At 29.3% G+C, this 27,570-nt stretch overlaps 1 protein-coding gene across 8 annotated transcripts in view; it reads right to left on the reverse strand.

Annotated features, from left to right (window-relative positions):
- LOC118193931 (rho GTPase-activating protein 45-like) overlaps positions 1-27,570 on the reverse strand; it is a 341,239-nt gene that overhangs the window by 43,869 nt on the left and 269,800 nt on the right. For all 8 annotated transcript variants that reach the window (XM_085823640.1, XM_085823641.1, XM_085823638.1 and 5 more), the window contains 10 exons: positions 26,580-26,640; positions 15,421-15,484; positions 14,826-14,966; positions 8,023-8,087; positions 7,818-7,928; positions 7,337-7,417; positions 6,029-6,271; positions 5,772-5,888; positions 5,344-5,486; positions 1,705-1,796 (listed from right to left, as the gene is read on the reverse strand). In XM_085823640.1, the coding sequence (XP_085679766.1) occupies positions 1,705-1,796; positions 5,344-5,486; positions 5,772-5,888; positions 6,029-6,271; positions 7,337-7,417; positions 7,818-7,928; positions 8,023-8,087; positions 14,826-14,966; positions 15,421-15,484; positions 26,580-26,640 (1,118 nt within the window). The remainder of the gene's footprint in view (positions 1-1,704; positions 1,797-5,343; positions 5,487-5,771; positions 5,889-6,028; positions 6,272-7,336; positions 7,418-7,817; positions 7,929-8,022; positions 8,088-14,825; positions 14,967-15,420; positions 15,485-26,579; positions 26,641-27,570) is intronic.

Raw genomic sequence — 27,570 nt, forward strand, 5'->3', positions numbered from 1 at the left:
ATATATAGATTTGATTATGTTATTGGCACAGATAAAGAACTACTGTGATTTCTTGAAAAAGATATTTAGGGTTTTTAAATACCTTCGATTATTTTAATTAATTAATCCCTTCTGGCCTCTCAGCCACATATATTTGAGAAGTGATGAAGAAAGAGGAAAAAATTCTAAAAATGATGAAGAAAGAGGTTTAGAGATTGCACACTGGAGTGAATAAAATAGCAATAAATATCCAAGTGATGCATTGATCTCTGAACATTTTTTAGCATTTAGAAATGCATGAAAACGAGTAAACTAACCACTTCAGAACTCTTCCAATAAGTATGAATTAGTTATTTTCTTATCCTAGGGTGTCATTTGCAAGTATCCATAAATTTGATAATTCTTAGCCTGTGAATTGCCAGCATGATAAAAGTAAGTTCAGTATATTGGATCCTTATCTGGTTTGTTACAACCAATTTTACACCCTCTGCTTCTTTATTTGATTTTTTTTCTTCTTTTGTTTTTAGTTTAATTCCAAACTGTACGCCTTATTCATAAATACATGGATTTAGTATTTACTATATCAGTTTTGAAAAGTCCATATTGCTGATATTTTAAGGTACTTTAAGGATTTATTAGATGAGTATTTAAAAATTATATTTTTAATTAAATACTTAACTATATTATTGTTTTTATTATTATTATTAAAAATAAATGAACTAAAACTGCAAAATACTTCTGCTAAAGCGGCACAAAATACATTTGGTCTGTTTGAAAGCCTATTTTGTAATATTTTTATATGAATTCCATGTGCATGCATCAAAGCAAATTACAATTTTTAAAAGGAGAAAATAATTTTAAAATTATTTAAACAATAACAATAATATATCCTTGAAAATGCTGTTTTCATTTAAATTTTAATTCTCAGGAATTTCTCAAATTTTGCATGCAATTTTAATTAATGAAAATTAATTGAAATGTGAATTTATTGTGAACAGAATTGTTCAAAATTTTAGAATACAAATAATAACATTATTTTTGTGGTCTTTCCAAATTAAAAATTATTTTAATCAATCACCTAATTTTAAAACTAATTAATAATGCCTAATTTTAAAACATTACCTTGAACTGATGATCAGAAAATCTTAAAAACTAACCTTTCTAAAATGCAACAAGTAACTAATAGATTTCATAGGGATAATTAAAATATTCAAATCATACAGAAAAAAAGAAATGCAATGCTTCAGTAACATTAATAACATGTCTAACAGAAAATGAATATTTAATACCTTCAGTAAAATAGTTCCATATAATGCTAGTGCAACTGATGCTTGCGTTCGAAATCAAAAATTAATTCAGAAAAAAAGGGATTCATTTTATTTCAAAATTATATTACTAAACAACACATCAAAGACTTTTCATAAAAACTTGTGATTGTAATATATTTAAGAACAAAATCCAGTAATATCTTCTCTAGAGTATTAATTTTACATTAATGAAAAATCATAACAAACTATACATAAAAGAGCATAAAAAATTTATATAAGAGAAGGGGTGGAGGGAATGATGTAATTCCACAAACCACAAATATTCAAATAACATCAAGATGAAAAATACTTTTATTTTGAACCCTATAAGGCATCATAAGTTTAATTTTGAAAAATAATATAAACAGTAAAATTGTTATATATGAGCATAGGAAATTAATATAGCTGATGTGTGTACCTTTATCAGAATATTTATGCTCTAAAAAATTATGGTTAATAACATCTTCACTGCTTTCAGTAGAACCATTAGACCTTCTAACTCTGTCTAACCTATGAAGTAAAATACCAGTAAATAATAAAGTTGAAATATTAAAGTCCAAAACCAAGTAAAATAGAATATAAAGACTTCAACTGAAATAGAAATAGTTTTTATAATGGTTCTTTAATTTATCCAATCTTAGAAAAAGAAATTACTAATTATAATAAAAATTAATAATACATTATTTTCAAAATTATTTATCTTCATGCTTAGCTAAACAAAAAAATTGATTAAGCACCTTACATTATTTTTTACATGTATCCTTGTAAGGAACAGGTGAAAAACAGAATATTATCATGTACAAATTGATATTTGTATGAGCTATAAAAAATTTTAAAAATTTATCATTAAAAGTAATAAACAGACATTACGATTTTTGGAAATAAATGGAAATATAGAATTTTCACACACAAGTTTAATATTCAAGGCACATGTTAAATTACTGTGAAACCTCTGATGACAAACATATTTGATATATCATCTCTCTAATGGATCGCTGAAAAATAACAATTCATTTCAAATAATTCCAAAAACTAATGCATTACACATACAAACATGAATTTGCACAAATTTTCAAACAATTAGTGAAGTATTTATTCCCTTAGAACCTGAAGCAAAGATATTACCAGGCGTTGAAGAAGAGGTATTGTTAAGAAGAAGAATGTTCATACAAAGAAAATAATTTTAGTAATCTCTTCAGCTGTTCAATAAATAATCCTCAAAATCTTTACATATAGGGTCATTAGAGGGATCTTCTGATCCAAACACTTTACCCATATTTTGCCTTTATGAAAATAAATAGTACTTCATAATCTTCAGAGCAACTAGGCCAACAGTATTCAAGTTCCACATTCTGTTATACTACCACTCATATAATTAGAGTAAACCCTTGCTAAACATGGCGGTTATGTCATTAATGTCTTGTGCATACAGCAAAATCACATTCCACAAAGTTAATTTTTTATGTAAAAAATGTAATTAAATTAATTAGAATTTAATTGTAATTAAAAGGGAAAATATGAAACTAATTTTAACTGAAAGAATTTTTATTACTGCTTAATAATTACATGTGACACAATTACTTTTTTAAAAGCTATGATTTTTGCTTGGAACAATGCCTGATGTAACTCTTTAAAAGTTTTGTGATAAACAGGACAGGTTTTTTTTTTTTTTTTTTTTTTCAATGCTCGTCTTAAACTGTCCTCTTCTTTCTAATTAATCACCAATTCACTATTGCAAAATCAATCACTATTGCAAAATCAGATTCCTGCATCAAATTTAACAATTCATTTGATTTTTTGTAAGTTAAATGCCTTTCATCTTCTACTTCACTGCTTTCACTTTGGCTGGTGTTATAAGATTACTAATTCATCATTTCTCGATTTATTCTTTGACTTCTCTTCCTTACATCACTGAAAATCTTTTGCCATCAATTGCTTTTGCAATTTGTATGATTTCTTTGGCTTCAATATCAGTTGATGAAAATCCTTTAAAATTGTTGACAGCTTCGGGCTAGAGCTGATGCCAGCAAAAATTCAGTGTTGAAGAACGAATGCTGAACTAGGTATGAATGAAATTTTAATTCTGGACAAATTAAATGGAAAAATTAAGATATCACAAATACTGCGCTCCGCAAATCCATATTCGGCAAGGGTTTACTGTATATGCATTTTTGACTGTGGGTCTATAGAAACATGTTTAAACATATTTAATCAGTTTTGTCAATACTGGATATTTCTGTTTTCTATGTTCTTTTAACCTGAATACTTCAGGCCGAAAATTTGCTCAGTTTTTCCTGTTTCTACACAAGACAAGTGACTTTTTGATAGTTTCTGAATTCGTACAACAGAATTTTTTTCAAATGCCATTTGGTAAATAAACTGCTAATTTCATCAAGGCAATGAAAGTAGTTTCACCACAGTAGGATTCATGCCATTAAATTTCATGATTTCAGATTTATGGTAGTTATGTCTGCATACCATCAGCACATTCTATATGTCTTTGAAAACTCCTTTCCTAATGGATTAACCTCTTCAGAATTCCTAATAATTTTTACAACATCTGCTCCAACGAAGACTATCAAAAAGGTGATTTTGGTAATCATGAACATTTTTTAAAAATGTCTTCAAATGTTTTGATATGGGATACACTTTTATACGAGAGCACAAAATGAGAGCACTTCCACAAGTTTGGCCCGACAATATAATTTTTTTTTTTTGTAATTTCTGAATGATATATTTGTTCTAATACAAAATTTGATAAAGATAATAAGTACACATTTAACAAAACAGAAAACTCTAAATTTGAAAAAGTAAAAAAATCTGAGGTTCTGGCTATATCGAAAGCATTATCATCCTTGACTGAATATCATCAATAGTCATGATCTCTAAGTTCACAATTTCTGCAAGACTGGAATCACCTGGAACTGTGGATGGTAATCTCATGTTTCATCGTAATTTTGACTATGACTAACAAATGGAAACTAATAAACTAAATGTATTATTAAACATGAATATTGGAAAAAATATATTTATACAACATTAAATTATTATAATGTTCCACAAAGAAGGTATTTTCAACTATACTGAATTATTATAGACAATTGTTTCCTTTAATTCAATAAATAATGATAACTTTATAATATTTTTACATAATATTTAATATTTTTATGACATTTCCATGCAAACTCTACTTATGAAATCAATAAAGTATAGGGTTGGCTGTTTCAGTAACAAGCGAAAAAGAATGATTTTAATTATTAATTTTTCTTCTCTTAGATAAGTATAGTCTGCTAGAATAAGTATTATAAGCCTAAATAGTTACTTCCATTTATTCTAATGTTAAATTTGAGCATAAGCTCTTTTGTAATGACTTAAATTTTCATATTGTTAAACAATAGCATATCTCTAAAAGATGTTAAAATTATTAAATGTGCCTTAACTACTTATAGTTGAAAATAATAAACTACTGTAATTTTTTTTTCAGATTTTGATGATTCTCAGAAGTCAATAATTGTAATAATATTTCTTAAATTTTTATATATTTTGAGATAAAGGTATTCTGAAAATCAACATGAACTTATATGGCTAATATAAGCATTAGAATAGATATGCAAGGAAGTAAAATTAGCATATGCATTACTTATAATTCTTTAAATCTTTTTGAAATTCCAGGATAAATACTATCCATATTAATCATATTTTTGAATTATGAAATTGTTTTTAATTGAATAAGTGTTTTACATCATGTTATTCATTTCTTGAATTTTCTACTAGACTTTAATTTATATAACAAAGATTTTTACTTTCCAGTAAAAATTAATGAATAAAGGTCTGAAATTTTAAGTACCATATGTATTTACATATTTTAAGTCATTACATATTTTAAGTCATTACATATTTTAAGTCATTACATATCATTACATATTTTAAGTCAAACAATGATAAACATTTTTAATAGACTATTCTGAAACTGAAGAAATTCTAAAATTTTTAATATAGAAAATTATAACAATAGTTTCCCCATTATATGTTATATAATGGTACACTTTTATATTACCTGTTATCTGATGAATAAGGTTCAAATGTAAAAGGCAGTGTGCCATTTGCAATACATCCTGTAGGTTGTGGTAACCTTTTTACAAATTCCATGTACTGAGTACCAGGCTCATACAGGCGGCTGCTCTCACAGAGAGTCTGATACTAGACAAAAAGGAAATAATTCATATCAACTAATATATAGTGATAATTTATGTATAGCAGATGCATAGAAAAACAGCAACATAAATTACTGAATAATAAAGATTCCTTCTAACCTAAGATATATTTCATTTTTACTTTCTGTATGTGACTGTTATACAGTAATGTATAAATGCTATACATATAATTAAATGCTAATACAGAACTCTATACACATTTTCCCAAATTTTAAATCAAATTAGATTTAAAAAATACTTAATCAAATACTTTATCTTTAAGATGTATTACCTGGACAGGTGCATGAGCAGCTAATGTTGACTGCAACTGGAAATACCCCACAGTTACAGCTTTCATTGTCTGATCACACTGATAAATCAGTTCACGAACCTGTTGCAGTACTTCCCCCTTGTCAGAAGAAAAGTTTAAAACATTACTAATTATGAAATTTAAAGAACCTCTGATAAACACTTTTTTAAAATATGTTTTCTCTTTTTTTTTAAAAAAAAAGTAAAATTCAAACAGTGAAAACTTTTAGTAACACATACTTTTATTTTCTCTAATGCAAGTTGCCTTTCATTTGCTTCTAGGACACATGATTTATAGGTCGTTTCAGCTTCCATTGCTTTTTGTAAAGCATCGTCCTCAACTCGCCTTTTTTTATCAACTTTACTAGTCTCCATGCCTTCACTGCTTTCAGCTTTTAAGGCAGAATCTTTTGCTTTTTCATATTCCTGTTGACGCTGGAAGTACAGAGCTTTTGCTTTTCGGAGATTTGCTACTGCCTCATGCTACAAAAGCACCATAAATGATAAATAGGGATAGCTAAAATCAATTTTAAACTGAATTTACATTTTAAATACTGATAATTTTAAAACCCACATTAGAGTTTAAGTTTTCAGAGTAAAATATACATATATACAGTCAAAAGTCGTTAATTCGGACACCCATAATCCAGAATGATCTATAATCCGGACCTCAAAGCTAAAAACTTTCTGCGCATGTGCCGCGTTAGCACATGCGCACAGGCATTTTACGCGCGCGCGTAAGAACTTGACTACTGCGCATATGCGTGTGAGCAAGCGCAGAATACGTTTTCGCCTGCGCGTTTAATGTATAACGGACGGTGTAAGCTAAAATTATCTAATTACCTATTTCAGTTAATGTTAATGCTTGCGTTGTTCCTTAATCTTTGAATAGGATCGCGCTTATTATTTTTTGCAGACTGTAAGAGCAATTTTATAAAAGTAAACTTGAACTTTCGATTATGTCAAATAGAATTTCCGATGCTGGAACTTCCAAAGGATCTACAAAACGAAAGTATGTTTCAATGTCCAACAAACAAAAAGTGAAATTGCTGCAAAAAATGGATAAAGACATGAAGAATGTGACAGAGAGGTTAGTGAAAACGAAAAAATTTCGATTGACAAGTTAGTCGGTGTTCTCGGCACAGCAATTGACGGGACTTGAACAGCGGAACTTTTTAACTGAACAAGAAATTCTGTCTGTTTATAGAATTAAAGAGAAAGTATTATCACATAAAACGAAGCAACTTAAACAACTTACATTGAAAGAAATGTTTAATAAAGTAAACAAATAAATATTAAGCTTTTTTTTTTTTTGTAAATTTTGATACCCTTTAGATCATAATTGTTCTTTATTTCATAAATTACGGTTTCATATTTTTAATTTTAGAATTTCTGCATGCCATCTTACGAGATTTAAACTGATGATCTATAATCCGGAAAAATCGATAATCTAGAAACGCCGAAGTCCCGACGAGTCCGGATTAACGACTTTTGACTGTATATGAATATTATTAAAAAATTCACAAATGACAATACAAAAACTCATACCATTCTTTTTAGTTCTCTGTGCCATGTTTCTTTAATTTGTTTTCTATATCTTTCATGTTCATTTCGCCTAGCAGTAAGAGGCTAAAAATAAAACAGGAAAATACATACAAAATTTCAACTATTATGCAAGCAAATTAAAGAGAACAAATGAGCATCATAATATTTACCTTTAGAACAACATAATATTTACCTTTTTAAGTACTTATTTCCATTTTGGAGGCAAAAAAAGAAATTAATACTTTTTTTCATTCATAAAAAATAATTCAAGGACATGGTAATAAAGGTAATGAAATCATACACTGGATTAAACAATAACAGCCACACTGCAGAAAAGTTAATAAAAATGCAATAAAAATGAAACGATCTATTAAAAATAATGATTCAAATAATCATAATGAGCAAAAAGAAAAAATGAATATGAAATGACTGAGTGTTTGAGGCATAAATAAAATGCAACAAAGAATACAGAAATTGCACAAACCTCAATAAACTTGTGTCCTTGAAGAACAGCACATGTTTTTAAAGTGGTCTGCCCATTGTCATAATCCTGGTCTAGTGCCATATAATAAATGGATTGAAAGGGCAGGAAACTCTAAGGAAGGGATACATGGTTTTAGTAAATATTTTATGCATATGATGAAATTTACAAATGCAGAGTTCTTTTCACAGTTGAAAAGCAAACATACCTCTTCTTTAAGAATAGGCCTCATTGTTTGTGCTAATTTGACTAGGTTTTTGGCATGCTCAGCTTCTGAAAGAGAATTATACAAATTCCATTTGAAACTGTGTCAAAACCATTGAGAATTGAGTAACATCCATGCAAAATAGTGATGTGAATTGTTTTTCACTTTCATAAGTAATTTTTTTATATGCGACATGCAGCAGTTATTTCTAAAACCAATGTTTCTGTGATACTTTTAAATTATTGCAAAAAAATAAGTAGGTATCATCAGTTCTAGGGATGTAGTTTTATGTTATTAATCTTTAAATGGTTAGCACAGCATTTAAATCAGTGCTTTACAATATATTAATACCTATTTAATACTACAGACAAAATTTCCTAAGTTTATATGAAATATATCTCCTATACTTTCACACTTGCAACTGAATACTCTGTTAGGTCACATAAATAATCTTTAGACTATTAGCATATCACATAGTTTTAAATAGGTGTATAATTTTTAAATATCCAAAAACAAATTATTAATTGTCTGCTGTTGACTGTAAGGTTTAATGATAACATAAATGACAGAATAACAGATATTATATTTTTCCATATTTCTGCATCCGGCATAAAAGAATATTAAAGTTGCATTTTCTGATACAAAGACATGGATTGATGATCAAATAGTAACAACTCGGTTACTTTATAATAACAAAGTAAATGAAATAGATATGATTGTTTACTGTAACCTAACCTACCCACTGATGAACTAATTTTATGTCGCAAAATTTGATGATGGTTATGACATGACGCAATCATATCCATTTCATTTACCTCAATATTATACAGCAACAAAACTGTTATTTTATTATCATGCCTGCCAAGTTTGAAATGTGAAAAACTGATTTTCACATGAAAAGCACAATATTCTAGGACTCTTTCATGCTATAAGATCTGGCCACTCTAAAAAAAAATTGCCAGTTCAAACTGTTTTAATTTCATATTATTTCCAATTTTAGGGCTAGGCTTCTAAAATATGGAATTTTCCATGGGAAAAGTTGCAGAAAAATCTGGCAGAGAGAATGTTTCTTCAACTTAACTGAAGGAAACTAATATGTTTCTTCAACTTTAATGAAGGAAACTAATATGTTTCTTCAACTTTAATGAAGGAAACTAATATGTTTCTTCAACTTTAATGAAAGAAACTAATATGTTTCTTCAACTTAAATGAAAGAAACTAATATGTTTCTTCAACTTAAATGAAAGAAACTAATATGTTTCTTCAACTTAAATGAAAGAAACTAATATGTTTCTTCAACTTAAATGAAAGAAACTAATATGTTTCTTCAACTTAAATGAAAGAAACTAATATGTTTCTTCAACTTAAATGAAAGAAACTAATATATTTTTTTTAAATCCCTTTTGTATTTAAAAGTATTGATTTTCTGTATAAGCCAACCTCATTTGTGTGTCTGAAATAACATTTTTAAGGGGGGGGGGGTTAATATAATGCACAATTTTTTTTTTACACTTGCATTGAGATCTGTTTTATGTGAATCAGTAGAGTCTGCATTCAATTTATATCAATAAAATAGAAAAATAAAAATAAATAAATAAATAAATAAATAATATATATATATATATATATATAAAACTGAATTCGAAAAATGAAACAAAATTACAAAATCGAATTCACATCATTATGAAAGCAATGTACTTAAGAATTTTTGTTATTGTATGCAATAACCTATTTTGCAATTCTGAATGAATGCATCAAAAAGAGAGAGAATTTGCTCTAATGTTGTTGAACTCTAATTTCGACTACATAACATATAACATGACAAATTTCAGAAATGGCACATTACTTTTTATCAAACGAGATTTCATGTACTTTTTATCTCTTTCACATTAATGTTGTATATATTTCATCCATATATAATAATACTGTAATGCTAATCAATTTAAATATTTTCATTACATTTAGAATCCTGCTACCCTGATAGGATGGTGATAGAGAAGCCAGCTGCCATAGCTTTGGGCTTGAATTTTAATCCTTGATGCAGTGTATAGTGGGTTGGTGTTAGGGAATGAGAGATAAGAGACTCTTGGATCGAAGCAGGTCGTTTCGACGGCGTACGTTTCGACGCAGGAACAGTTCGACGCCATATTTTTTTCGTATTTTTAGAATAAATATGAAGTAATACGACTGATTTCTATTAAGTAATATGACTTTAAAATCAGTCAATAATAGTCAATAGTTTTAATAAGTAATATGACAGATTTTTTATTTATTGAATTAGCGATTGTTTGCATGCATATTTGAAATAAATATATGTGTGTATATGTGTGAAAGTGTTCCAGATTAGTGAGAAGCCCCCTCGCCAACGTCAAGGCCCTGAGACATGAGGGACAGCATCAAAAGCAAAATACACAAATGGTAAATAAACATATGGTTACAAAGTAGTTATATTATATTGCAGACAAATATAATTACAGATAAGTAAGATTGCATCACAGAACTGTTATTATACTAATCCATTGCAAAATTATGCACCCTACCTTTCAGGTATTGCATTATTTCTCTATTTGCAAAATCTTCAACTATTACTTTAATTCTCATATCAGCTCGCAGATACCTATTCCGCTTGGGCTGCGGTTCATCTCCACGTACAAATTGTTCATAACATTGATCAATTGATTTTTGAACACGCCTAAGACTATCTATGAATTCCCATAATGTAGGGTGTGAAACATCAAATGATGATGACACCAAATTTAATTGAATTATGATGCAAAGTTATTCTAAAAATAAATAAAAATACGAAAAGTATGGCGTCAAACAAAAGGAAAAAAAGTATGGCGTCGAAATGATCTCGTGTCGAACTGACCACGCGTCGAACTGACCTGTACCGTCTTGGATTGGTTTCTCTGGAATGTTCCCTTTTAAAAGTGGGACAAAGCTTTTTCTTTTCTCGACATTATAATTCAGTCAGCTCCTGTGGTGCACCCTAGGCAACATTCTTAGCAATTACACAGCTAAATTAGCAATGAGTTTGACCATTCCTGATGAATGGATAAACTCTCTGAGTGGCAGGCCTTTTTGGATTTCCTCGTGAAGACCTGTATTTAAACAACATTTATTAATTAAATTGTATAATTACTTATTTTAGCATCTGTTTTATGAACTTCCATTCATCAAGATGATATTTACTTCATTAAGGAAAGTAGGAAAGCAAAATATTTTAAACTATAAGCTAAAATATATGAAGTCAAAAATCTCATGACCGGATAAAGGCTGTCATGGAATTCAGAGAGTTAAGTTGTAGGTGTCTGGACATTTGGAACAAAAACATACTTAGCTTCAATTATATGCCTGCAATAATATTCTCCACGATATGTATCTGTGCATATGTATGTATGTATATCTAGTTATTTTTGGGGTACTTGCTGTAAGATTTGCTTCTACAACTATCAGCTCATATGGATTTTGAAACTGAATTTCAGCGCATAATAGTAATAAAAATAGAAAATTAACATATTTATTCAGAGAGGAAAAAAATAAAGTTGAATGAACCATTATAAAATTCATCAGTATAGTATAACATACTGTAACAAAACAGAATATTTGTTTCTGCAAAAAATAATCTATTTCAAAGTTTTGAATGGAAAAAATACAAAAAAACAGAAAATTAATTGAAACCCTGCTGAACTTGACAGATTTCTTGAACCCATCTTAACTCCATTACATAGTTCATGCATAATTTTATAATTGCATTTATTCCTTTCCACCACACAACAGGATTTAACATACTGCAAAGAGTATCAGTAAAATAAGATTTTGCAAATAATGCTTTTATAAAAATGGCGAATTTGTCTTCCAAAAATGTGTGGCAAGAACGAAAATTTAATGAAAACATAAAATGAGAGTAAATGGAAGTGATGTAATTCATGAAAAAGTACCTGGGGTGTGCAGATGACATAGCACTAGTATGCAACAAGTGTAGCAGATTGTGTACCAACAGAAGCATTTCTCAACCAGCGAATAATATCACTTTAAAGCCTATTAAATCTTCCTTTTTTTAACTGCTGTTGAGTATTTTGCTACCTTTAACATAGAATAATGATATATTCAAAGCAGGAGGTAATGTATTTTGAATCTGTTATTAGTTTACAGGCAAAATACTGAAACCTGGCCAAAAGTTTCTAAATTTATCCTCAACTAAATATTATAAAGAAACTTAGATAAAAGGAAAATAAAAGTATTTGAAAATAAAATATTACTTATCAAACTAATGATATTGCTTTTAAATTTCTATAAATAAAAAAATAGCACCATTCTTTTTTACTGTAATAGAAACTTGGACCAGAAATGCCTCATATCACAAATAATTCCTTTCATAAATAAATTATTTGAAAAAAGAACAGCTTGGATGATGTACCATTACTCACGTTACAAACTCTAAAATGGGTAACAAATGATTTTCAAACATGCTTTGAAATAACCTGTACCACAGAATTTACACTCGAGAATTTTCGAAACATCATTTTAATATTTTCCATTGCTCTCCTTGAGTTATTAAAGAACCATAAAAGTGAGTGCAACCAGAAAGAACTGCAACTGCTTCAGAAGCAGCAACAAAAGGTGATTGTGAATGAAATGTCGGCATAGGAAAGAAGAAAAGCTGGTTCTTGTACTTTGACCCATGAAATTTTTGCAAAATGGGGTAAGTAAGGATTTACAAGTTACCCTGATAAAGAAATAAGAAGCTACAACATATACATTTTCAATGCCACATTTCACTTTAGAAAAATTTTAAAACACAGACAACTAGTGGAACTAAGAGGCAAAGAAAAGATGAAAGAAAATGCCTCAGGAAGACAGAAGCCTGATCTTGTTTTAGAAAGGAACTCTTCGAGACAATAACACATCCTCTCCTTCTCTTCATTTTCCACTTATGCCACTCACTTCCTTTTGTACAGGCATAGTAAAGTTCTTATCTATTTGCTTATTATCATGTTTATCAAAAAAAAAAAAAAAAAAAGTATGTCATTTTGCTAAATGCATGTTTTTTTTAAAAAATAGAATGTGTTTAAAATACATATTGTGACAACAAAATAATTACTCCCTCTCTTGATATGCAAGTTATTAAATTTCAATCTTAGCTATTGTAATACATATTTAATACTCATATATATTGCAAGTGTAATGCAGATTCTGTTTTTTAAAAATACATTACAACTGTTGCAAAAATCAATGCTAATATTCTGACCAACTGTTTAGCAGCTGTTACAATGACATACTAAATGCATCTTTTTGCCAGAGAAGAAGGCCAAAATAAACAGAAATAGTTGCCAAAGTATATAGCAATACATCTTCACACAGAAAGCTTAAGAAACAATAAAAACTCTCAAAAGATTCCAACAGTGTTTCAATTAAACACTTAAAAAAATATGTTTATTTCATGCATATTTGATTTCTTTGAAATTAACAAGAAACACACAAATTTAAATAAGATCTGATTTATAAGCAGATTTTTCACTCTTAGATTTAGATCCAATTATTCTATTGCAAACTATTTTGCTTTTAAATTGTATATTTTAAAAATATTATCTGTTAGTCACTCTTAAATTTTCATACAGAACACTAAGAGCTCAAATATTCCTTTATTTATTCTTGAAAATTTCAACATACTTAAATAAATCTTAATTAAGAAACTGCCTAGAAAAAGCCTGTATTATAGATATTCTAATCCATAAATTGACAGTTTCCAATCCACTCTCTGTTGAAAAATATTTAACATTAAATAAATGGTTAAATCTTCCCTAAAATTCTCATTTTTTGTTTCTAAAAAATGCAATAATAAATGAAACGGCTTTAGGTAATTTTGACAGTTTTCATATCTAAGTAATTAATTATATTTATTGACATATTTCTATCAGTCACATTTTTTTTTCTCTTAGCATCTTCAGTATATTATTTTGAAACAGCTAATTTATAGTAAGAATGTATAGGGATAGAAGAGAGAAAAGAAAAGAGAGGAGTATGCAAGTAAAAGTGATTTTTATCTATATTCTGCTGCCATAATTTATTTAGCACCTTATTCATTGATATTCTTAAAATTTAGGTATAATAATGAGATAAATTAACTACACAAAAAAAGACTTCAGTTTTGTTACAGTATTTTGACCTCGGAAACCTTTTGCTTGCATTTCCTAGTTGATGGCAAGGCAGTATGTGATTGTGAGTGAATCAAATATTAAAATCAAAAAGTGTATTGATAAAAACTAGACTAGCTTCACAATGCTCATACAAAAATGCCTATCCCCAATGGATCATCAGGGAGTTGTATTACATCATGACAACATAAAACTTCACACATTATGTTCAAGCTCACAGAAAGTAATGGGATTTTAGCTGGGAACTTGAACCACATCTCTCTTTTGATTTGGTATTCCTCCAACATACCAATTCTTTTGTCATTACACAAATTTCTGCAGGGACAGAAGTATCACAACATAGAAAATTACTTTTACAATGGAATACAAAACTTCTTCCATAACAGACGAAAGTAATTCTCTGGTAGGTAGGCGGGAAAAAAATATCAAATAGATAGCGTAAAATTATTAACAGCAATGGGAAATGTATTATAGATAGAATCTCAACATCAAATCTTGTGTATAATTTACACTTTCTAGTCTGATCCAACTGGAAAAAATTTATAACTAAGAACTACTATCTAAAATATTTAAGACTATAATTTCAGCTAAAAGGGAAATGCATTAATTTTTGTAATAAAAGAAAAATCATAAGATGATTCATCACACCTGCACTGCAGCGCTTTTCAATGTATGTCATAACATCCTTGGCATACTTTGACCAGACTTTAGCTCGCCTTAATGCCAGATCAACACCATCATTTAGTCTTGCTAATCGAGCATCAATTTCTTCAGGAGGAAGAGTGGATGCTAAAATGTAAAAATGAAAGTCTCAGTTTTACTCATTATTCAGTTATTCAAGTGTTATAATTACAGTTTGACTTTTAAATTAAAATTGAAATAAATAAACAAAGTATATTTTAATAATGATTTCTTGTACTAATTATGAAATATATCTTCCGCCATATATGTACATATGAAATAAGAGGTCGCACTCTTCTAAAATATAAGAAAATAATTTAGAATAAATTTCAATTCACATTTTCAGTATTTATAAGAATATTTTATTTTAACAGGTATGAGCAGAAATTTTTTTAATTTCTTTTAAAGTTTATTAAAACATATTTTTCAATTGATCAGTTTATTTTCTATATTGCAAAAGGAAAACTTTGTTCCAAAAACAAGCATAATGTGACTGACAGATAAAAATTTCAAATGATAATCTGATAACTATGCAATAAAAATAAATATGTACAACACTTACCAAATCTCTTATCTCGTACAAATGAATCGCATTCACCTTCAGTAGATAACAAGTTATCACATGACTAAAGAAGAAAAAATATTTCAATGATAATAAAAATGCTTTTGTATTTCATATTATAAAATGAATGAAAAAATGTATGATGCAAAATATTTTTTATAGATAAGATGCAAAATTTCCAGTTACAACACAGCATATACTTCTAAGCAGAATTTTGCTTTTCAAAGAACTACATACTTTTTTAATCTTCAGGATACATCACTCACATTCTACAAATTACCTCATAATTTCAATCAAACTATTCTTTCAAAACTGAAATTACCCTAAATAAATCAAATTGATGAAGAAATCTCATATGTGATTTAACTGGGATGTTTATTGTAACAGCCATACCGTGCCTTCTTGCAACCACACTGATAAATTTTGGCTTTTTTCTTTCCCCATGCCTTTGGGCTAGATAATAGTTGAAACAGAAGTGCTAGGAGCAACAACCAGGAAACATTTTCTGATTTCAGCACAAATCAAAAACCATTGTGGAGAATGAACACATTACATTATATTTTCGTTTTATGAATAAATTTTCACCATTTATCACATCAAGCGCAATATGTTTCAGAACACATTCAGGTGCACTGAGCCCGAGAGGCACTATTTGATTTACTAAACTTTTTTATACATGAAGCTTTTTCTTGCAAAAATCAAATTCTATCCATTATTATTAAACTTCCACAAGTGATAAAAGCGCTTAAGAGACAATAAAACAATTTTTATAGTCTTAAAAGGAAACTACTTATATAAAAAAATTTGTAAAATAACTTTTCTAAAATTGTTGTACAAGACTAATTATAGATTTAATTTTAATTAAAACTAGTATAAACATAAGTATAATTTCTCATTCATCTGATTCATAAGGAGATATCCATCTTTCTACTTCTCTCTTATATAGCACGGAGAACACACAACAACAGAATATGAGAGGCGGGTTGCTGCGTGCCACTTTTTGCAGTCATATTAGTTTAATCTTCTCTTACGCGTCCCCAAATAGCATGTTTCACATTTGCGTCCTTTTGGAGGTATCTGTGGCTCATCGTAATTTTGAGGTTGTTGTTATTGGTTAGGAGTGTAGCTCTAATTTTTGTTGAAAGTGTACTTGCATCCCAATAAACTTCACTGAGCAAGTTGTCCAAGCACAAACTCATTAGATAGTTGCTTTATGAACAATCTTAAGAGCTGTATACCCATTATCTAAAGGTATGATTTGAGAATTGATTGAAGCAAAGCTTAACATTGTACAAAGATTATCACGGGCCACTGTTTTACATTTTGAGACACATTATACAAACCACACATTTTATCTACAATATCTTCTCCTAATTTGGTCTCATTGTAGAAAATGATTATTTCTAGTATCTGTTTTTCACAGTAGAAAGATCAATAGCCTGGTTATCATGCAATGATGATACATCAATGACATTTTTGTTTTTTTATTGGAATGAAGGACGCCAAAACATTAGAAATACTAAAGCCAAAATTACTGGAGTGTTGTGGTCTGACTTTGTCCCAAATAAAAGTCAGTATTTTCTTTAATGTCATCTTCTTCGCTTCCCTCTCGTTCTATCTCTGATCTCTCTCTTCACCATCTTCTGAATTAATATAGCTTTCAACATCAAAATCTTCATCTTTGACATCCTCATCGTTTTCATCTGATGACTCCAATAAATGATGAATTTCTTCAAGGTTTCAAAGGTTTCTCATATCAATTTTTTAATGAATATTTTGAAGCCTGAATCAAACAGATACTTAAATGTTGTTATGAAAATGTCTGTCAAATTTTGTAACAAGCAATATTTTAAATTATTCAAACATGTTATAATTTATGACAGGATCAGGCACAATGTGTTTGAAAAGCCAGAACCCAAAAACATACCCAATTTTGTAGACAATCTTAAAATATTTCATTATACAAAACTGCTAACCAAAAAATGTGATAGTGTTAAAAAATCACAGAAAAGTTACTTGTCAAATTGCAATGTAACTGGGCATAATAAGCCTATTAGATCATTTCATCTGCCATTTGGAAATGAAGAAATATATTCACTGACTGACCTTATGACTGCTAGTGGCACTAGAAGAGCGAAAGCTAACTGGATGGAGAAGGAGTGACGATGTTTGAAGGACACAGGGCAAACAAAAATGTTCAAAGTGTGCCTAGCAGATCAAATGTGCCAGACGGAGTGTTAAGCATCCATTAAATTTTAACATTATGAAGAGAGGAGGAAATTTGCACATATCTACTACTTTCAATGCAGTCTTTCCAATTAAATGTTGAGTTTCGATTCATTTGAAGCAAGCTTTAGTTTACTAAATTCGACAAATTATTACTTCATTTCTGACTCAATAAGTATAATCTTCAGTAACAAAAGGAATACATAATTCAAAAAATCATGTTTGTCTTTGAACACTTCTTTCTTTCCAGCACGAACAAAGACTGCACAGCGATTTTGGCTTTGACTGACATTTTAATTTTCATGAGGTGGTTATTTGAACCAAAACACTTTCTTTGAAAAGAATGTCTCTTCTTGAAAAAACAGGATACGCACTTATTTATCTCTTGGCAAATCTCAAGTTGTAAAAGTCATTGCAGTAGGAACAAAAACAAATAAGCAAAAAAAAAAAAAAAAGTGTTGCATGTGTGATGTTTATAAAGAGAATTTTTACCAAGATAGAAACCAATCCAAACTGGTGACAATGCTATGGAAATACTAAGACAGGAAAAAGTGGATGAAGCACCAGAACTCTGCTTCTGAATTTACAGGTTTTGTTCCATCACGCTACTGTTCTAGCACAATATGCATCATGGAGCATACAGTGCCCACCTTTGGAATCAGCCAGTGCCCAGCAAGGAATCTACTGTTAAATTTATGTATTCTTGGGCTGCTACTGCTGTTAAATTTATGTATTCTTGGGCAAAGGAGTTGATGTCCTTGAAATGCTGATACAAATAGCTTAATATGAGTGAAAGGTGCTGCAGTTGATTGGTATAATTACATAAAATGAAATAATAATAATGATTCTTAATAATATTCTTAGAAAATGGCATGTGAGTACTATATACATTACATTGTTTATATTCATATTTGCACTTTACAAGTTTGGTGAAATTATAGCTGAGATCTTGGCACAAATCTAAAATTGCCAAATATGGTTGGAGGCTGCTATAACAAAGAAATACCAAAAATATTTTAGCATCAGTTATATAAGGAAAGCTATTGCTAAAATATTTGTATCCATTCATTCGTACAGAAAAGGTTTTCAATAAAAATAAAACACAAAATGTGGATAATGAATAAATAAATACTTCAAATTACTAGTAAAATTTTAATCATTTTGATAAAACTTTTAAATGAAAAGATTTAATGCAATATGGATTAAATACTGAAAGGGCATTGCATACAAGATGTAATCCCCTTTCAATTTAGCAGCAAATTATTCTGCACATAATCATCAAACCAACTGCATTAAATATATTGTATCTAGTCTAACGATAGAATATTTTACATAAAATGAAAGATAAGCTAACACTGTTTACTGTGCAAAATAAATAAAAAAAAAAACTACTAGACCATTTAAACTGTAATATCTAAGAAAACAGAAATAATACAGATACAAAAATTTATTTCAAAAGAAAAACTGTCCCATTTGTTTCTTGAAATGTAGTGAGTATTTTTAAAATGAAATTAAGCTGCATTAAAAACAGAAACTGTGAATTTTACCAGTTATTAAAGTTTCTATTGCTATCTTGCATCTCTTAATATATGTGGGGGGGATTTAAATTTATACTTGCACATTTTTTAAAAAGATAATTTAAATACTTTTAATTAAGTCTAATTTGACTGAAGATTCCATGCAAACCATAACAAATTTGAAATCTTAACATCAAAGATATCAGCAGTACCAGTTCAAATTTAATGATGTTTTACAAATATTTGATGAACATACTTTTTTTCAACAGGAAGAAATATATACTTAAATTTCTTACCACATTCTGATGCAATAAGCAAACAAATTTATTAAATGAACAAGTTTGACCACAAATGGTGGCTTTAGTCTTGCTACAAACCCTTTCAATCAATCAACAAAACTCAAAATTTTATAAACTAATTAAAACATAAACTCATTTTAAAACTCTAATGCAAAATAAATTATGAAAAATCAAAGTTAAGTCTTATTGTACATTTTAAGAGTCATATGTATTCTAATCAAATTGATGATTTTCACTTTAAGATATGAAAGACGTTTCTCAGAATTAAAATCAATATTTAAATAAATTCATCAATTCAATTTATACACCAAATGTTAAAGAATAAATACCGGCCAGAATAATAAAAATGAAATATGGGTAGAAGCCATGTCATACAAGCATATTAAAAAAATAATTAAAAAAAAAAGCCACAAGACGATGAAATTATTTATGGTAGGAAGGTACATTTTATGAGAAAGTATTTGACCCATTTAAACACACCAATTTTCTTCTTTTCTTAATTGATATGACACCACAGACACTTTATTGATAAATTTCTATGCTAAAAATGGCTTAGTGCTCCCCCCAAATGAAGTAAATATGATTGAATTGAATTACTGTATTGTCATCAGATTATGTACCAACTGCTTCATCAATGAATATATATATATATATATAGGACACTTACCCATTCACATATTAATTTATATGGTACAACTCTAATATACGCCTTAATTTCACCAAATGTGGCGATATGTGTTCTGCGCTGGTTTTTGGCGCAATTGCGTGTTCTATGGCAACCCTGTTGACGTTGAAAAATCTTTCGCTGGAGCTCGTTGGTTCGCCTCTGTGTCTGAGAAGATGGGAGGGAAAGATAAAATGGTAGTTGTTGAATTGAACTTCGGCAATAGGAATTATGATTGTGGCTATCCTGTTGAGGGGTAGTGGGTATTTGGAAGTGTGGAAAGAGGGTCTGGGAGATTATTTTTAATGGCAGTTAATGATAGGAGTAGGATTTGTGATTTTATTTATTTGTGAACCATAGTATAAATTTTCTGGATAGTGTGTCTGGCTGTCATGTAAATACGATAGTGATTACGTGGCGGCATGTTAAAGGCGGTATGAAATTTATATTTCTGCTATTCGAAAACTCATTAATTCATGGTAAGTGCATTTTATTTTATCCTTGTTCTTATTTTGTAGAATGTTATGTTCATTGGTTCTTTAGTATGAATTTCTGTCGTTATTGTTGTTTTTTTAAATTGTTTGAAATTTATTTTGTTGTTTAGTGTCTAGACTATACAATTCGTAGATGATTTTTAAAGTTGAAACAGAACGCTGTGTACATGGTATTATTTGAAATTTATTGTTGTTATGTTATTTTATAAAGGCGAGGAGTGCGTAGATCGTAGATTCCTTCCTTGCCTAAATTGTGCAATTCGTAGAATTTTTTTTAAGTTTAAACAGGATGCTGTGTACATGGTATTCTTTGAAATTTATTGTTGTTATGTTAATTTATTAAAGCGAGGTGTGCGTAGTTTGTAGATTCGTTCGTTGCCTACATTGTGCAATTCGTAGATTTTTTTTAAGTTAAAACATGTCGCTGTGTACATGGATTCTTGTCAAATATTTTTGGTTAGAAACTATGTTTTTGCTATCTAAATTTTTTGTTTTTGTTTCGGATTTTTAGCTAAATTGTGTGTTCAAAACGTAGTTTTTGCATGTGCGAAAACCGCGTTTTTGGAGACATTTTAGGCTAAAAGTTCAAAATGTAGACAAAAAATTTAGATAGTAATATGGCAGGGTGAAGTTTCTCGCCAAAAATATTTGGCGACTTGAGGGCACATATCAGAGTAGTTCCATTTATATTATGGTTTAGCATCAGTAAATATAATAAGGAGGAAAAAAAAAGATCCATAATAAGTAAATTTTAATTTGAAATATAAAAGTAAGTTTTTTTGGGGGAAGGGATATGCATTACATGTTCAATTCAGTACGTGTCTCTCACACATAATAATAAATGGAACCTTAAATAAAAACCTAGCAGGTCAAAAACTAGAAAACTACAAAAAGCAGATAATCTACCCATTGACTCGCATGTGGAAAAAAGCAATTTCATTTTAAATAACATTGCTTTTTCCCATACATGACATGGAAGAAGAAAGTATTAATGTTTGAGAGTTTCATAGCCTGAATTTCAGGAATTCATAATTTTATTCTAACTATGTTTCTGCAGCTTAACATTAGTAATTACATCTTGAAATATATTATGAACATAATATGCTGCCAACAAAACAAATTTTCTGTTCTTTCCACCAGAATTAAGCACAGACTTCAACTTAAAGATGTAAAGAAATAAACTGAAAATGCATGCTCCTTTAACATAAAATTTTTTTATCAAGTGCCAACTAACACAACATATATACAAATTCTAAATTTGCAAAAGACAAAAAATAAATAAATAAAATAAAATAAAATAAATAAATCCAAACATTTTCTAAGGAATCTAGGCTCTTTTAAGAGATTTTTTGCTTACATATTTGTTATTACTGATCAAGAGGTATATCATACATAATAGATAGGAGACATTTTGGTTAGAGTAGAATTTGTGAATTTATGTGGCGACGCCAGTATACAGATACTTTCATGAAGTTTTTGGATGCTGTCAAGAAATTTTGTTTCACTGAAGATATGGAAATTTGTAAACAAGGTAAGTGGATATTTCCTTTCTGTAGTGTTAAGATGAATTCGGCTAATCTTTGGAATATGGTAACAGGCAGTTTGGCGACATTTTCGTAGGCGATAAAGGTTACTACCTAGGACTTTGACAATAATGTGAGAAGTACCCAGTTCCAATTACGGATTATTTTGTCTGAGAGAAATGAGATATGTCATGTGACATATATGGACGAATCACAGTTCTTTAATCAGAAAAAGGGGGACATTTGGAAAAATATCTGCAGTACTTTATAGCATTTTGTATTTAGCTTCATTCTGTGTTGTGTGAAACAGTGCTGCTAAATTTTTGGATCCCATGGCCCTATCTAAAGTGAATTTGAAATGGGTATTTGGTGGGATTGAAAGGGGTAGTAATAAGTGTTTTTTTTTTTTTTTTAAGGTTGTGCGAGATAGAAATAAAGATTGCTTATTAAGTTTTATTAAGCAGTATATTCTACCTGGTACAATAATAATATTTGAAGAAAGTTTATCCGCCATGCACTGAAGATTCTGAAGAGGATTAGGTAAGTTAGTATTTTTAATCATTTGAGGGTATTATTTTTATGCATTGTTATAAATATAAGGAATAAATAAATTAATATGCTATTATTGGAAAATTGTTATTAGCAATGAATTAGTTTAAAGTAATTAAGATTTTAAGCTAATTTTTATTAATTTAATGTATGTGTTTATTTATATTTTAAATAGTGTTTTTAATTTAATTTAATTTTAATTAAATGATAGTGATTTTGTAAATTATATGTTTGTAGCATTTTGGAATACGTTTCATTAGAAGTAAATGTGCATGGAAATAATTTAAATATTTGACACTAAGTATTTGCAAACATTTTTAATGTTTGTGCTGTAAATTCGCAGGTGACGTTTATAATAAATAATTTAGAGGGAAAAGTTTTTGGATATTTATTTATTTTTTACGTGCAAATGTTCATCCTTGGGAAGGGTATATACTTTTTCGCGATCAGGTAATTTCATATATGTCCTTCTACCGACTTTAAAGACTCACAAAATTTTCGTGTAAATTTTTCTAATTTATGAGAAAAAAGTAGTGTACATGGATAAAGTCAAGAGTGTGCGCAATGCCATTTTTGTGCAATTCTGGGATTTTTTTAAGTGAAAATAGGTCGACATGTACATGGTTACCGTGTACGTGCCATTCTTAAACAAGCGGCAAGGAGTTTGCGATTCTGCACTTTCTTCCAATTTTGCAGTAAATATTTGCCATGATTAAGTACTTTTGTTCCATAAAATTTCTAGCATAAGCGTAATTCGGATAGCAGATTGTTGGAAAAAATGTTGAGTAAATTAAAAAAAAGAAACCTGTCTTTACTTCGTGAAGACAAAATGGTGCCGAAAATTTTTTATTTATTTTATACGTGCAAATGTTCATCCTTGGAAAGGGTATATACTATTTCGCGATCAGGTAATTTCATATATGTCCTTTTTATTGACTTTAAAGATTCACAAAATTTTCATGCATTTTCATGCAAATTTTTCTAATTTATGAGAAAAAAGTAGTGTACATGGATAAAGTCAAGAGTGTGTGCAATGGCACTTTTTGCAATTCTGGGATGTTTTTTTAAGTGAAAATAGGTCGACATGTACATGGTTACCGTGTGTGTGTCATTCTTAAAAACACGGCAAGGAGTTTGCGATTCTGTACTTTCTCCCAATTTTGCAGTTAATATTCGTCATGATTAAGCACTTTTGTTCCATAAAATTTCTAGTATAAGCGTAATTCGGCTAGCAGATTGTTGGAAAAAATGTTGAGTAAATAAAAAAAAAAAAAAAAAAGAAACCTGTCTTTACTTCGTGAAGACAAAATGACGCCGAAAAAAAAAGTAGGAGGTTGCTGTAGCAGGGTTGGTTGCCAAATTTTCGCCAAAAATCGACAAGTTACCATAATCCAAAGATTAACCATGAATTCCCTTTTTTATTTTTTTTCATTGTTTGATTTAAAATGCAGTTTATTGAGATCATACATTTTTTTGTTGGCTGTCCTTTGACTTTTTATGTGAATAGAGATCGATGCGTACATGGATACCGAATTTTTGTAATTCTTTGACTTGTTATTTTGGATTTGTGTAGCGGCGATTTTTGGCGCAGAAATCAGCGCTACATAAAACCAAAATAACAAGTCAAAGAATTGTGCAAACTCAGTGTCCATGTACCGGCAAAAATCTCCAAGGTGCAACGTAAATATATTTTTACCGACATTTTTATATACACTGTTTGACTATGAAATATTTATATGTATCAAATTCATGCATCATAATTATGCAAACATTAAAAGGTATCAAAAGCTAATAACTTGCAGTGCTGATCAAGAAAAAATTTATCAGCATGCTAACAATGAATACATTTTTCATACTAACAATGATCGTATAGTGCTTTTCTGTTATCAGTTATCGGGATTAGATTCAAAAATGCGTATATGTACGCATATGCATGCAAATAGTATGTGCACACATACATACATTTCTGAATCAGGTACTGAGAAAAGAACAGAATATATTTTCCTCAAAAATTTTATCTCACAACAGTCTTATAAATGCCAAAATAAGTGGTAGATTGACTGTGCTAAATCTGGGGAATAATGACTATGTAACTGAGAAGTCTCTTTGGAGAGTTGATTTCTTAGAAAATATCTGGAGTGCATTCCTCCTTTTTTTTTTTTTTTTTTTTTTTTTTTTTGTCTTTGGCAGATTTAGAATTTGTATATGTGTTATGTTAATAATATTTGGCAATAATGTAAAAAAAAAAAAATATCACATTATATGCAGTTTCAGTTATTTTTTTACATTTTTAAACTGAATTTTGCATTTAATTATGGTGAACGAATGAGCTTCATCTACGTTTCCGGAATTTTCGATGGCTTCTTATAGGCATTATTGTATAACAATTAATCTAACTATGGTTCTGCCTTGAAATTTTTAGCAAGCAGGTTGAGTACTTTTCAGTTGTACTCCATGCAGAATCATAACATGCAGTCACTTTGTCTTTTTCGAATGAATGATCAGCAAATGACAACTTTCATACTCCAAAAGCATACCAACATGATTTTCAGCACACTATAGCATGTCATTGGTAATGGAATTCCTTGCTTTACTTGAGCCACTTGCATGAATAAGTAACATGCAATATCCACTTTGCATGTTCAGTGACACTATCGCCACTGCTGCCTCAAGAAATTTCCGGTAAATCGATGGCACTGGGAAACTTAAATACTATCATGTTGACCATTGGCGGAAACTTCCACAACAGTCCCAATCATTACTGTGGAATTTTAAAGGACACAGTCACCCATTACTACCGTTAAATCATGCTACTCTGCTAGTCAATGGTGTAATATGCAAGTACTGTTCCTGAATATCCATATAATTAAACTTAACAACCATGATACTTATCACTATGCACAGATCAAGCACAGACATTTTCTGAGAGTTCCGAGTATTTACAGAAATTTTTAGAACAGTATCCAAACTTTCACCGGACAGCCTGATAAAAATATGATCCTTAGAAACTTAAAAATATTTTTATCATAAATACTTTTTTCTTCCTAAAATCATGCTATCTGAAAAATAGCTAAAGAACTAAAAATGGTTAATCTTCGGATTATGGTAACTTGGAGATTTTTTGGTGAAAATTTGGCGACCAACCCTGGTACAGCAACCTGGTAGTTTTGTTTTGGACGCCATTTTGTTTTCATGAAGTAAAGGCATTTTTTTTTTTTTTTTTTACTCAACATTTTTTTTGAACAATCTGCTAGCCGAATTACGCTTATGCTAGAACTTTTATGGAACAAAAGTGATTAATCACGATGAAGATTAGGTGCAAAATTGGGAGAAAGTGCAGAATCGCCCACTACTTGCTGCGTTTTTAAGAATTTGTGCATACACGGCATCCATGTACACGTCGACCTACTTTTACTTAAAAAAAATCCCAGAATTGCACAAAAATGGCATTGCGCACACTCTTGACTTTATCCATGTACATTGCTAAAGACCTAACTAGTAACCTTTATCGCCTTACCAAAATGTCGCCAAACTACCTGTTACCATATTCCAAAGATTAGCCCTAAAAATTATTTATTTCGAAAAAAGTGAATTAAGAAGATTACAATCGTTTTAAAAACATAAAGATGCTAAATATGTGTACTAAATTAAAATGATAACCTCCTTCTAACACAGTGAACATAGATACACCAAAAAAATAACAAATGAAGCCATGACTTTTAAAAACAGAGAGGCTCTGAAAGCAAATATTTACGTAAAGAATATTTAACAAATACTTAATTTTGCAGTTTAATTTTTTTCAAACAATAACAAACTCCCCTCCAGATATGACTAAAATACCTATAGCATGTGAAAGATTTTGTAATAGAAATAAAATATGATCTTACTCTGGTTTTTGGTACTGGTTGGGATGAACTATCTAAATCACCCATCAAATATTCAGACACTCTGAAAAAAAGAAAAACATTTATTAAATGAAGATTACAGTTATATAAATATAATAAAGTATGTTTACACATTAATTTATACAATCTTAATTTCAGTTTCAGCATGCATAATAACAAGCTACGAATCTTATCATATGGCTATTTTAGATTAATATGATTTTGAGCATGTTCATGCATTTTACATTATTTATATTTATCAAATATCAGGGAGTTTTAGAATGATGATATTTTATAATTCAAACATTGTGAAAAAACCAAAGTAATAGTTTTCAAACATTGTGAAAACTAATGAATTCACTTTACGAATTATATATGATTAATATCATTTTACAATACAAAGTACTCTCTCTTCCAACTGCATCTCTAGTCTTAGTCAAAAATTAAAGAAAATGATTATTGTTTGAAGTTATTTTTATAGCAGTTTCTTTCAAGAGCTACAAATGTATTTCACTTTTGTGTACCTTCCTTTTTTTCCCAAATAGATAACAATCTATGTTTTGACCAAAATGTACATTGGATTTTTGTCAATTTTTTTTTACTTTTTAATTGAACGTAGATCGATGTGTGCATGGATAAAGTCAAGAGTGTGCGCAATGCCATTTTTGTGCAATTCTGGAATTTTTTTTAAGTGAAAATAGGTCGACGCATACATGGATACCGAGTATGTGCAATTCTTAAAAACAAGCCAAGCAGTGGGCAAATCTGCACTTTTCCCCAGAAAAGTATGTAAAAGTACACCCTAGTAATATTCGCAGTAAATGCCAAGCAAAGATGCCATAGTTTTACTTTTTCAGAAAGTGATAATGGACTATGCTTTAAAAATACCACATTTTTCCATCAATTCATACCACATTTTTCCATCAATTTTTTAAGAAGTTAATTAATTCAAATAAAATACTTTTAAGAATTGTTTCAGAATTTTCTAGCAGCG

Source organism: Stegodyphus dumicola, chromosome 9 (assembly GCF_044657685.1).
Source record: "Stegodyphus dumicola isolate Sdum_Otavi_A_Nest chromosome 9, ASM4465768v1".
NCBI classification, from domain to species: Eukaryota; Metazoa; Arthropoda; class Arachnida; order Araneae; family Eresidae; genus Stegodyphus; species Stegodyphus dumicola.